Here is a 12500-nt window from a genome sequence, read left to right as displayed (position 1 = left end):
AAGCGTGACATTCTGTTTCATCACTGTTGTACGTATTGTATTTTAGCACGCCCGCAATATCCACAAAATCTTTTCTGGAATCGTGTGTTCCTTTCTCCTTCCTATTAAGAATCATATTACGTACTTACTTGCTTACTTAAAGGTATCAATGAACTATTAAGTAGCATGCCTGGCAGTGCGACCCCGGGCCCTTCATGGCTCCCTGTGTTTCCAGAGGCCTGTAGTGTGGGCTGCACGCTGGTGGCGTTTGGATACATCTACCCCCTGTCAGACCACAAGCGGCTGGTCCTCAAACCCGACGCCTCCCTCTACCGCTTCCAAGTAAATGTTTACACCCCTGACACCCTGCCCACTTGTTCCCTCAAAATCCCCCGTTACCATGGTCACGCATGCGTTCAGTTGCTCGAGGTATTCAACAAAAGTAGAAGAAGAACAACAACACAGGCGACAACACCTTAATCCTTTTGCTTCGCACGGTTTAATGTCACTTTTCAATGCATAGGTCGCATAGGGCCCATTCTATTTATTTAAAGGCCATTGTCCCATTCTGTGTAAGGAAGTGAGTCACATCCTTGCCCTTTGTGAACTCTTCCTCAACGTACAAGTTCAGCTCTTTTTCCTCAATGAATATTTCCCCCCCAGACGCCGTACTTCTGGCCGGCGCAGCAGTGGCCAGTGGAGGACACAGACTACGGTGAGTAGCGCATGGGTCTCGGGTCTCTCCCTTGCCCTTATGAGGGCTCATAGGAAGGGGGAGGGCCTGTGTTGTGAAGCCCCTCTGAGACCCTATAGCCCCGTTCAACACTCCATACAAACCACCTTGAATTAACACAGTGGTTGTACCGCCCACACACATACAGACACACTCACAAACACAAACACACGCTCACATGCTACACATGCACACACAAACACACAACAAACATATACACAAACACACACACCCACACACACACCGAGACTCCGACACACACACACACCCACACACACACACACACACACACACACACACACACACACACACACACACACACACACACCATCAGTTGAGTCCGCTTGAAGTCCTATACATTAATGTTTTTATTTCCAGCAATCTACTTGGCCAAGAGAAATATACGCAAGAAAGGCCTCTTGGAGCTCTATGACCAGGTTTGTGTGTGGGTTTGGGTGTTTGGGTGTTTGGGTGGGTGTGGGTATTTGTGAGGATGTGGGCGTTTGTGTGGGTTTGGGTGGGCAGAGCGCATGAGAGAGAAATGGAGCACAACAAAGTGAGAGAGGGTGGAAGAGAGTGAAGACAAGCAAAGAATGGTGAGAGCTACAGAGAGAGAGAGAGAGAGAGAGAGAGAGAGAGAGAGAGAGAGAGAGAGAGAGAGAGAGAGAGAGAGAGAGAGAGAGAGAGACTATCGTTGACATTGTGGTGCCTCTTGGTTCAGGAGCAGTACAACCATCTCCACAAGTGGATGAACCACAAATGGGACTTCATCGTCATGCAGGCTAAAGAGCAGTACAGGTGAGAGCCTGGCCAATACCAACAGTACACCCATCCAGGGCCAGTAGACTATCACATGTGTGTCTCTCTGTGTGTGTGTGTGTGTGTGTGTGTGTGTGTGTGTGTGTGTGTGTGTGTCTCTTCAGAGCGGGCAAGGAGAGAAAGAAGCCAGACCGCGTGGTGTTTGACTGTCAAGAACGCGCCTACTGGGTGGTCCACAGGCCAGCGGTAAGAAGACACACGCACACACTCACGCACACACACACGCGCGCACACACACGGCTGGGACGCTCCCGTCCCGTTGCAGGCGTCTCTTCCCCCTCTTTATGCTCATTATCTCTACCCATGATGCCTCATTAGCCACGTGCGTCCGCTAACAGACAAAAGGGCAAGACAAGTTAATATTTCACCGATGGGAGAAAATCCACGAGTGAAGAGCAGACGTCGGGGCCGGGGAACGGCTGCTGGAGTGATTAGAGGCTCGCTGGGCGGGTCAACCTAAGGCAGAGCTCTTGTCATTCGTTTAGCTGAAGAAAGTATTGGAAATATCCAAACATGATCTGCACTAGACCACTGGGGAGCCAACATGGTTTATAGATTAAGTGCTGCTTTGCGCCCCCTGCTGGCAGCCCCGGAGCATGGCACACGAGGTCAATGCAGGAGCATCTGTTTATGAGCAGCAGCTTTCCTTGAAAAATGACACAAGCAATGAATGTGAATGATTGTTAGAGGGGGGGCTCTGACAATCATTCACATTCATATTTTTGTCATTCTTCTTCAGGAATTGTGCTAAGCACGTACTCACAAACGAGCTGCCTTGACGAGGGACTTCGCTGGCATGATGTGTTATAATTAACACTATGGCAAATCTCTCAGGGACTTTGATATCAATTATAAATAATATAGTCAATTACATCCAATTCAATTCCTGGCAAAGAAGCTATACTGATTAGATAAGATTAGATTAGATAAACTTTAATGTCCGTTTACAGAGCAATTTGTCTTGCATTACACATCTCTTCAATCCTCATAGCAAGACATTAAAACAGCACATAAAAACGTTTACACATTTAAGAGTCCAAGAGTCCATACACACAGATAAGTCCATAAGAGACAGGGGTCTCACCGTCCAATAAATGAAAGGCCAAAGATGTCTCTGGGGTGTGTGAAATGATATTGGGAGTGTGTAGTGCGTTTGCATGTGAGATGTATGTGTGTATGTGATGAGCATTACTGCAGTCAACTTGTAATAGACTTGATTTGAAATCGTCTTTTTCTGATTTCTTCTGTGTCTTGGCGTTTGTGTGTTTGTGTGTGTGTGTGTGTCTGTGTGTGTGTGTGTGTGTGTGTTTGTGTGTGTGTACGTGTGCATGTGTGTGCAGCCAGGTACCGTCAGTGCGATGGACTATGGTCTAAACAGACTGGTAGATCCTAATGCAGTGGAGGTAAAAGGTGAGATGCATTGTGTGTGTGTGTGTGTGTGTGTGTGTGTGTGTGTGTGTGTGTGTGTGTGTTTTCCTTTGATTTTTGAGCACAGTTGTATAGGCTAGATTCAGACATCAATGTCTAATCATTAAATACCATAATTATAATAATTATAATCCATACCGGTCTCACTGTATTTGGGGTTTCCCTATTATTCTTTCCTCTATTATCCTATTATATTGCCTATTATCTGTTATTAATGGTTAGGGTGTAGCTCTTGTAGAATTCACTATTGACACAATTTCTCTTCTCTTCCCTTTTATTTGCTACCGTGCAGGCTTTGGCCATGGACACACACAAACACACACACAAACACACACATAAACACACACACACGCACATGCACACGCACACACCACCACCACCACCACCACAGGTATTTCCAATCTGTACCACATAATCTCTGTTTTCTACTGAAATCAATCATTTATTCTGTTTCCCAGACAAAAACCCCAGACTACTATGGAAGAATCGTAAGTCTGCCTGAAATACAATTTACTGAACATATAGCTGTGATACAATGGAAGATTTTATCAACATCAGTCGGTTTGACAACACGTATGCCTTTGCCGGTAGCAGTCTAATGCTAACAAGCCAAACAGATAATGCTGTGAGCCCCTGATTGGAGCCATGGGTCTGTAATATGGCGTTTTATTTCTGACTTCGCGTAGATGATCTTTGACCAGCAGTCCATCATGAGGCCCAGGGTGAAATCATCGGTGTCCATCGGAGGGTAAGTCTGCTTCTTATAAAAATATTTCTGTTTCTAGTCCAGATATATCCTCAATGTCCTGCTTGCTTCTACTGAATGAACTGTTTTGTTCTGTGGAACGCGTCTAATGCTTGTATAGTTGATGAACAGATATGTGAAATAGGGAAGATTATTCATTCATCTTTTGTTGTAAATGCAGGATGCTCTTGGTTATGGTGTGTTGTCCTTTGGAGGGAGAGTTCTTCTGTAGTAGTTTAAAGTTGTGTACAAGGTGTGCTAGATTCCAGAGGCAGACGTTTTTGACAGGCATGGGCATGAAGGACCTGTATCTGTTTTAAAACTGGTTCGATTGTGTATGAATCTTTATTGGCACAATATAATATTATTCTTAATTAGCCATGTATTGGGAATAGTTGTACAGGTTAAAAAAGTCACTATGATATCGCTTAGCACACAATGTGAGTTGTGTTTGAAGTGCTACGTCATTTAATGGAGGTCAGCTCAATATAATTGTCCCCTTAAAACTGAAATTGGTTTTGGATGACTTTCTATTTTTTTTTAAGTTTTTGAGTTAATTGACAGATAAAAAAACGCCAGGCTAGTGGAAGTGCTTATTTTTAAGAAGATTATGTCCGGTCCTAAGCCCTACCAGTTTCATATTACAAGCATATTGTAAATCCTTTACAGTCATAACATCGTAGGAGCACAGCCACACACTCCACTCAATGCAACGATAGAGTGGGAAGAAACCACGACAGAAATCACACTCAGAGTGTGATTCATCATTCATACAGGCGTTGTTTACATTGTGGGAATGTTCCCTTTAGGTTGGTGAAACACTGCACCACCTTTAAAAACCACGACCCCTTCCTGGCTCCGTGCCTGCCGAGCAACCCTTGGGTCAGCGATGACGCCTCCTATTGGACTCTGAACGGGGCACAGTAAGGAAGTCTGACACACATTCCAAGTACATGTCGTCATAGACGTTGCTTCATGCAAATACGTAGCTACTAATGTAAGTAGTAACTATGTGACAGACAACTCATTCAATTGCTTGATTGCGTGTGGGTGTGTGTGTGTGTGTGTGTGTGTGTACGCATGTGTGTGTGTGTGAGTGTGTGTGTGTGTGTGTGTGCGTGTGTGTGTGTGTGTGTGTGTGTGTGTGTGTGTGTGTGTGTGTGTGTGTGTGTGTGTGTGTGTGTGTGTGTGTGTGTTTGCGTGTGTGTGTATGTGTGTGTCTGCTTGTGTCTGCACAGTGTGGAGGTTCCCACCAAGATGCGTGTGGAAAGGTGGACCTTCAGCTTTGGAGAGTTGCTTTCAGACCCTCGCGGACGAGATGACTTCAGACTCTTCCTCAAGAAAGAATTCAGCGGTAGGTGGCAGCCATCTTAGTGAGATCAAAAATCGTAGTAAGAGAACTTCTTGTTCTGTGGTACAAGAAGGAAATAAGTAAAGATGTCTTTGTTTCTTGCCCGTGAATAATCATGGCACTCCATTATGTCTGCCAGTAGGAATCTATAACTATGTGCTCCTCCAATGAATACATTTATAGTTGCAAACACTACTAATATTATTGTGTGTTTGCACTGTATGTCAGGATTTCTACATTGTGTTGTGTTGTGTTCTGAACCCGTTGTGTAGGGGAGAACCTGGCCTTCTGGGAGGGCTGTGAGGACCTGAAGTGGGGGACGGCAGCCACCATGAAGGACAAAGCCCAGCAGATTTACAAGTAAAAGATGAACGATAACAATTTATTTGACACTCAAGGCAGCAGATTCCAGTATTTTGTGTTCTCCAGAGCCTCATAAAGTTGATCTATTGATTCTTTTTGCCAGAACCTTTCTGGCGCGGGGCGCTCCGCGGTGGATCAACATCGACGGGAAGACCATGGAGGTGACGGTGAAGGGTCTGAAGCACCCCCACAGATATGTGCTGGACGCCGCCCAGACACACATCTTCATGCTCATGAAGAAGGTCAGCGCCTGAGGGGAAGTGTGTGTGTGTGTGTGTGTGTGCGTGTGTTTGTGTATGTGTGTATGTGTGTGTGTTTGTGGTTGTGTGTGTGTTTGTGTGTGTGTGTGTGTATGCTTAAAGGAATTAACCATCAATACAAAATATTAAGAGCTGTTTTAAAGTCTTTGTGATAAACATTTCGGTGCATGCGTGTGTGTGTGTGTGCATGTGTGTGTGTGAACGTGTGTTTGTGTTTGTGCGTGTGTGTGTCAATGTGTGTGTGCGTGTGTGTGTGCGTGTGTGTGTATTACAGGATTCCTTCGGCCGCTACCTCAAGTCTTCAACGTTTAAAGACACCCAGAAGAACGCTATCAGTCCTGAGGAGCACAAATTCAGGTGGGTCCCTTTAGTCCCATGACCTCTTCAACCTAATCCAGAACGCGGCCATCTTAGAATAGACACAGGCCTGTTCTCGCACCTCCGTATTCGTCTTAGTTTCTTTATCTCTACCCCCCCTCGCCTCTCGTTCTTCCTATGTAGCTCTGTACCTCTCCCTCGCTATGTCAGTCATTTACCGGACGCTTGCGTACAAAGCAGCTTACAGTGAATTAGCAACCATGTCATTATTGATGAGTAGGTCGAGGGGTCAGTAACCACGCAGCATGATGCATACAGGTTAGGTTGTGGGATAGAACCATCCAGAACCCTTCGTCACTGGGAGCCTAACCCCCTAGCATCCACTTCTCTCCCTCCTCCTCACTGTCGATGACACTTCTCTTGCTCCTCGTCTACGTCCTCCTCCCTCCTCCCCCTCTCCCTCCCTCCCTCCTCCCTCTCTGACCCCGCCCCTGCAGCCCCAGCCAGCTGGAGCAGAACGCCAAGAAGCGGCGCCCAAGCCTTAGCCCCATCGCCGTGCGGCAGATGGAGGCGGAGCAGCGGGCCAAGTTGGCGGCCAGCGGCCCCGTGGACATCACGCAGGTCATGAGCAAACTCAGCAAGCAGGGCAAAGAGGTGGCCCCGCCGGCCGGCAAGCGCTGAACGCGCGCACGCCGCAAACGACGCCATGGCGCTGGCATTAGACGCTAGCACTCAGCGCTAACACGGCCGCGCTAGCGTAGCGCGCGTCGAGGGGCCGTACTCTTTCACGATGGCGTGAGCCAGAAGCTGAAAGCGAAGACGGCCTCTCTGTCTGCTCTTAGGGAGGTGTAGATTGTATTGATGCGCCTTTGCTAGGTCAAATTGGAACATTTACAGATAATCTTTGCACGTTTTCTCGTGAAACTGAAAGGGGATAGAACCCCAAGCTTCGCAGCTACAATAGGGATTGTGGAGTTGTTTTCGTTTTCGTTTTTATATGCTGCTATCCTGCTTGATGCTGGATTCGGGAAGGAAGAATCGATGAAGCACTTGTTGCACTAATAATCACCAGCCAGTATAGCTAATATGGTTAAAAAGCTAGAGTCAGGATTGTGTTACGGATTGAATATTATGAATAGTGATATAGGATGCAGTCAGCTGTTTACACACAACTGAAGCTAGTCACCCCTGCTGGCGAATCTGTTATCCGACTGTATTTTAGTGCATCAACCCATAATGTCATGAATGTTGTCTGACACGTGGGCCGTCATACTGTCTGTTTCCACCGGTCGTGTCCATCGTCCCACTCATACTCTGTTCTCTATGCTTTGCCATCAGAACTGCGCTAATAAAAGAACAGTCAGAAAAACCATGTGTTTCTTGTCTGTCTCTCATTTTTTGTCGTCTCGTGTCTCTGTTGGTGAATCTTACCACATCCCGTCTCCACGCATCCGTGTTTGACCTCTTTCACACATCCGACGTTTGACCTCTGACCCCCCCCCCCCTCACAGCTGTGCCGCTTCACCGCCCCCGTCCCCCACCTCTCCGTCTACTCCGGCATCACCGACCCCACCTCGGCCAACGCCTCGCCCCCGCTCCCCGTCCCCGGCCACTCCCCCGCCTGCCCCTCCCCCATCAGCGTGGCCATCGACAGCACCCCCGCCTCGGAGCGCAGGGGCGGGGCCGCGGCGAGGGAGGGGGGCGGGGACTACAGCGCCGAGGGCGACGGCGCCGGCGGGGGCGTGGCGGCCGGGTCAAAGTCCCGCGTGGCTCTGTCGCTGGGCCGCCTGCTCAAGAGAGGCTGCGCCCCCGCCGCCGTGTTCGCCAGCCTCTCGCCCAAATGCCCCGCCCCCGCCAGCATGAGCAGCCGCGTGCAGCCAATCAGCACGGACCTGCCCGCCCAAGCCCCGCCCAGACGCATCGCCAAGTGAGTAACGAACGCATGCCCGTCTCGTGTCGGCTCGGCTCAGGACGGAAGGATGCACGTGCCCGAAATAAAAGGTCGATAGGTCAATCCAAACTTTGAAATGGGCAGCAAGTCCGAGGGCGATGGCGACGGCCACTAGCACAGCTTGTGTTCCATAGCTCCACCAGTTTCCTCGGGATCGGGTGGACATCAGCTCGTGCTCCATAACCTCCTCTGTCTCCACCAGCTTCTTCCAGATCAAGGTGGACATTCCCCCGGAGAGCCGGATCTACCCCATCGACTCTGAGGAGGAGGAGGAGGAGGAAGAGCGCAGGAGGAGCTCCCGAGAGGGCGAGGGCACCAAGGAGATCATCTGCCCCTGGGAGAGCCTCACCCCTCAGGACGGGACCGGATAGTGGACCCCCCCCCCGACCACAAGCTGGAGATGATGGAGTTATTCATTGATTTATTTGTTGGTGAACAAATTAATTTTTTCAATATTTTCCATCGGTTTCATATTCTTTTTTCCTGACAGTTCAGAAGCTATTGATAAAAAATGAAATTTATTTAATGCGTGTGAGTAAATGTAGCAATGGTATCAGCCAACAGAAGATTATAAATCAGACTCCAGATACAGAGGTATTCAGCATCCATTCTCCACTTACCATTTCTTCACAGGCACTAAAATGTAGCCTTATTGTTAGCAGTCGCTAGTAACTGAACCAGCTTTAACCTGTCTGATCCCATGGAGGTCAGAGACAAGAGTTTAGTCAGAAGACGTTATAGTAGGGACCAGCCGAGGGCAGTACTATAACAAGCAGTATTTTATTAAAATGTGTTCATAAAGTTATAGTCCGGTAATGATGATGCATCACTAATGCATGACAACTGAAAGTGGATGTTTTTTTATTTGTTTGCTGTTTTATCGGTGACACGTTTGTTACTACGAACCTCATTACAGACCCAATAGCATCATATAAACCTGTAGATTGCTGCCAATTTCAACCAAAGGCACCGAGAATATTGGTTCTCTAGGTAGGCCTCAAAGGTGCCAAACGAACTTCATCAACAAATGAAGCAATATGTGCAGGAAAAGACAAGATAGTGTTTCAAATTAGGTTTGTTCCACAATTTCTCCCAAAACAAATGTATTGTAGCCTACTAATAAAAGAGTTCATTACGAGTGTCCGTTTGGCAGTAGACATGAGCAGCATTTGGAAGCTTTTCGTACATGTGCCTGTTGGATATATCCTGTAACAAATATAAAGTGAGGAATAATAATGTAAACTTTTATGAAGTAAAAACAATTGTGTGCTGTTTTTTGTGCTGTCGACTAGATGTAAGTGCCCAACCCTGGATATACAAACCTCTTGCACAAACTACAAATGTGAAACGTCTCAATAGATAGGCGGTCTGTGGTGAGACAGCACATGCATGACATGTTAATACGTTGCCATATTGGTGTTAAATATCTACCTTTTGTCAGAGAGATAGGGGTTATGGGTATCTGTTTTGTATTTGTTTATTCTGCTGTTTTGTACAATTTATATAGCAGTTATATATTGTAACAACCGGGGGAGAGCCGATGTGTTTTTCAAAGGGGGATAGTTCAACGTGATTTATCAGAATGTATTACCTTTAACTTGTTTACAAATGAAAAAAACAACAAAAGAAAATAGTTTCATTTATACATTCCATGGCTTTTGTCAAGTGCCTCAATAAATTACCGTCTTGAAACCTTTCTTGGTGTAACATTGCATTCATAAGCAACTGTTAATGGGTTGATACGGTCTGCTGATGATTGTTACTGTAATGAGAGGGACTGACCGCTAGGTGGCAGCATGGGAACCGATACGAGCTCGGAAAACATGCTTAACATAAGCCTGTACCCCAATAAGTTACATTTAATTTAGCTCGGATTCCTGGATGAAATGAGTACGGTATTAAATTAATGATTATCCATCCATGTCAGATTGAAAATAAAGATTTGCTAGAAACGTTAGGTAGCACTGCTTTAGTAGAAACCATGTAGGGCCTATTTCTGCCCCCAAAAACACATTCATATTCAGACAGAAAACACAATACGCTATTACAGCGTTTGTCTATAGGGGATGACAAGATAAAACAAATGGGATTGAGTGAGCTCTGAGTTTACTGGTAGGAACTGGAGTGAACTCTGAGTGTACTGGTAGGAGCTGGAGTGAGCTCTAAGTGTACTGGGAGCAGCTGGCTCCACTGGGACAGAGCGTGTAGTGGCCTGGTTTCGATGCGTCCCTGTCGTGGCACAGAGGAACCACGACGCACAGTCCATTCATATATTAGCTCAACCTTAAGTCCCCGATTTATGCAGGGAAGTTGATATTCACCCGGGCTGTGCATATATTATAATACATTACGTTGAGGCATCTTTCTAATGACGCCCCTGGCGGGAGAGCAGGTTTGGCGACGGAGTAGAGCGAGGTTTTTACAAATTATGTAAATCTTTATCATGGTTTTTACTTCAATCTTTTGAAAAAATGGCTCCTGTTTCACTGCCTGTCTCAATGTTTATAAACAGTTCTAATAAAAGCATTTATCTGACGCCACGAGGCCTCCCGTCTACAACTGATTAAGTCTTCGGTCTCTTGAACAACAACTACTTTTACCCACACAGGTTTGAATGGTTAGAATACTGCATTGAACATCGATCATCTTAACAAAACCCTTTTATTCAAGCGAATCAGTCTCTGTGCTTGACTCATTAAAGGGGACATATCATACCACCAGGTGTGAGTGTGATTAGCCATTACAAGCAGGTTTCAAAATGTGCAGCATTGTGACATCACAGGTGGGCGTGTCCATCTAGATGTGTGACGGATAGATGGACACGCCAACCTGTGATGTCACAATGCTGCACATTTTCAAACCTGCTTGTAATGGCTAATCACACTCACACCTGGTGGTATGATATGTCCCCTTTAAATGTATAGGTGTACAGAACAAAAAGTTTCCTATCAACCGCTGACTTCATTTCAATGTAAGATATGGTGTTATTGCGTTTTCCTAAATCTTTGTATTATCTAAACTGAGGATTTCTTGCGACTCAAACATAATTTTAATGGAGTTTGTCTTCTCATTGGTTGAATGCTGGCCAACAGGTCCTTCTGAGGAAGATTCCTGGCTCCTCAGCCAGCATGTGACATGCTGATAAAGAGCGACACAAGACTAAGTTTGCCTGACAGGTGAGGCTGTGTCAATTCCACGCAACACACACACACATGCATGCACGCGCACACACACACACACACACACACACACACACACACACACACACACACACACACACACACGCACACACATACACACACACATACTTAACGTCTATTTACTAAAGGGATCAAAGGAGCAACAACCTCTTTATACACCTTCAAGCTACTATTTTACACACACACACACACACACACACACACCACACACACACACACACACACACACACACACACACACACACACACACACACACACACACACAAACACACACACACACAAACACACACACACACACACACACATGCCCATTACGGCAGGGCCCTGTGGGCACACATGTAGGCAAACATGAACCTGGGCTGGTGTCTGAGTGTGACCTTCCTGTCACATGATGAATGACCAAATCAGAAACCTAATGATATGCCCCACGCCTGCACGCTCTGCTGCACGCTCTGCTGCATTCTGGGTATGTGTTGGTGTTGAGCACCAGTATGTTTATGACCGTGTGTGTGTGTGTGTGTGTGTGTGTGGCTCCAAGTCCTCAATCAGAATCACAGATGACCTGGCGGCGTGTAGCTAGTCTCTTATGTTTGACAGCAACGCATTATCACACACACACACACACATTCATGTGTGCACACGCACACACACATATACATAATCACACACCGAAGACAAAGTGTGTGTCGCCGTACAAGAGTCATAAAAGCTGGCGACGGCCTTCGATGTCTTATAATATTAAATTGATCTTTGACTCATCTTCCTCCTCTCATTATTCCTCCCATTTCTCCCCATTTGACCTTTGACCCTGTCGCAACTTTTGATCTCCTTTATTTCCTCCTCCTCCTCCTCCTCCTCCTCCTCCTCCTCCTCCTCCACACCTTTCATCTCTCTGAAGACTCCCATGTTCTGTTTTTCACAGAGCGCACATGTTATGCCTGTCAGCAGAACACATGTTCACACACACTCAGGGACAGACACACTGTGATTGTAAACTCTTTGTCATCTTAGTCTGTGAAGCCCTCCTCTTCTCGGTGACAAAGTGTTGTGTTGTTAAAAAATCAATCCAGTATGATGATATGCTACAAACAAAAATAGATTCTTTAAAAGGTCCTGAGCCCTGAGCTTGTGTTGTTTAAGTGATATGAAGTCTCTGATTGTTGCAGATGAAGAGCTCTAAAATAAGGATTTCAGATTTTAATAGAAAAAGACAGAGGGATTGGGACGAGATCAAATGAGAGAGAGAGACAGTGAGAGAGAGAGAGAGAGAGAGAGCGAGAGAGAGAAACAGAGAGAGAGAGAGAGATACAGAGATAGAGAAAGAAAAAGAGAGATAGACAGAGAGAGAGAGA

General features: G+C 46.3%; 1 protein-coding gene across 1 annotated transcript in view; it reads left to right on the top strand.

Moving 5' to 3' along the window:
• The window catches only part of rgs9b (regulator of G protein signaling 9b), a gene marked incomplete at its 3' end in the record, with an annotated part of 11990 nt that extends 3672 nt beyond the window's left edge, over positions 1-8318 (top strand). The window contains exons 4-19 of the mRNA XM_079756668.1: positions 215-321; positions 643-694; positions 1091-1149; positions 1434-1510; positions 1636-1717; positions 2872-2934; positions 3418-3447; positions 3646-3707; positions 4514-4627; positions 4943-5058; positions 5328-5415; positions 5522-5660; positions 5953-6035; positions 6494-6617; positions 7508-7923; positions 8150-8318. Of these exons, the coding sequence (XP_079612794.1) occupies positions 215-321; positions 643-694; positions 1091-1149; positions 1434-1510; positions 1636-1717; positions 2872-2934; positions 3418-3447; positions 3646-3707; positions 4514-4627; positions 4943-5058; positions 5328-5415; positions 5522-5660; positions 5953-6035; positions 6494-6617; positions 7508-7923; positions 8150-8318 (1781 nt within the window). The remainder of the gene's footprint in view (positions 1-214; positions 322-642; positions 695-1090; positions 1150-1433; positions 1511-1635; positions 1718-2871; positions 2935-3417; positions 3448-3645; positions 3708-4513; positions 4628-4942; positions 5059-5327; positions 5416-5521; positions 5661-5952; positions 6036-6493; positions 6618-7507; positions 7924-8149) is intronic.
• Positions 8319-12500: the final 4182 nt, after the last annotated feature.

Source organism: Pollachius pollachius (assembly GCF_949987615.1).
Source record: "Pollachius pollachius genome assembly, chromosome: 19".
Lineage (NCBI taxonomy): Eukaryota > Metazoa > Chordata > Actinopteri > Gadiformes > Gadidae > Pollachius > Pollachius pollachius.
The sequence above is the reverse complement of the archived record's forward strand: the minus strand, read 5'-3'. Positions and strand labels throughout refer to the sequence as shown.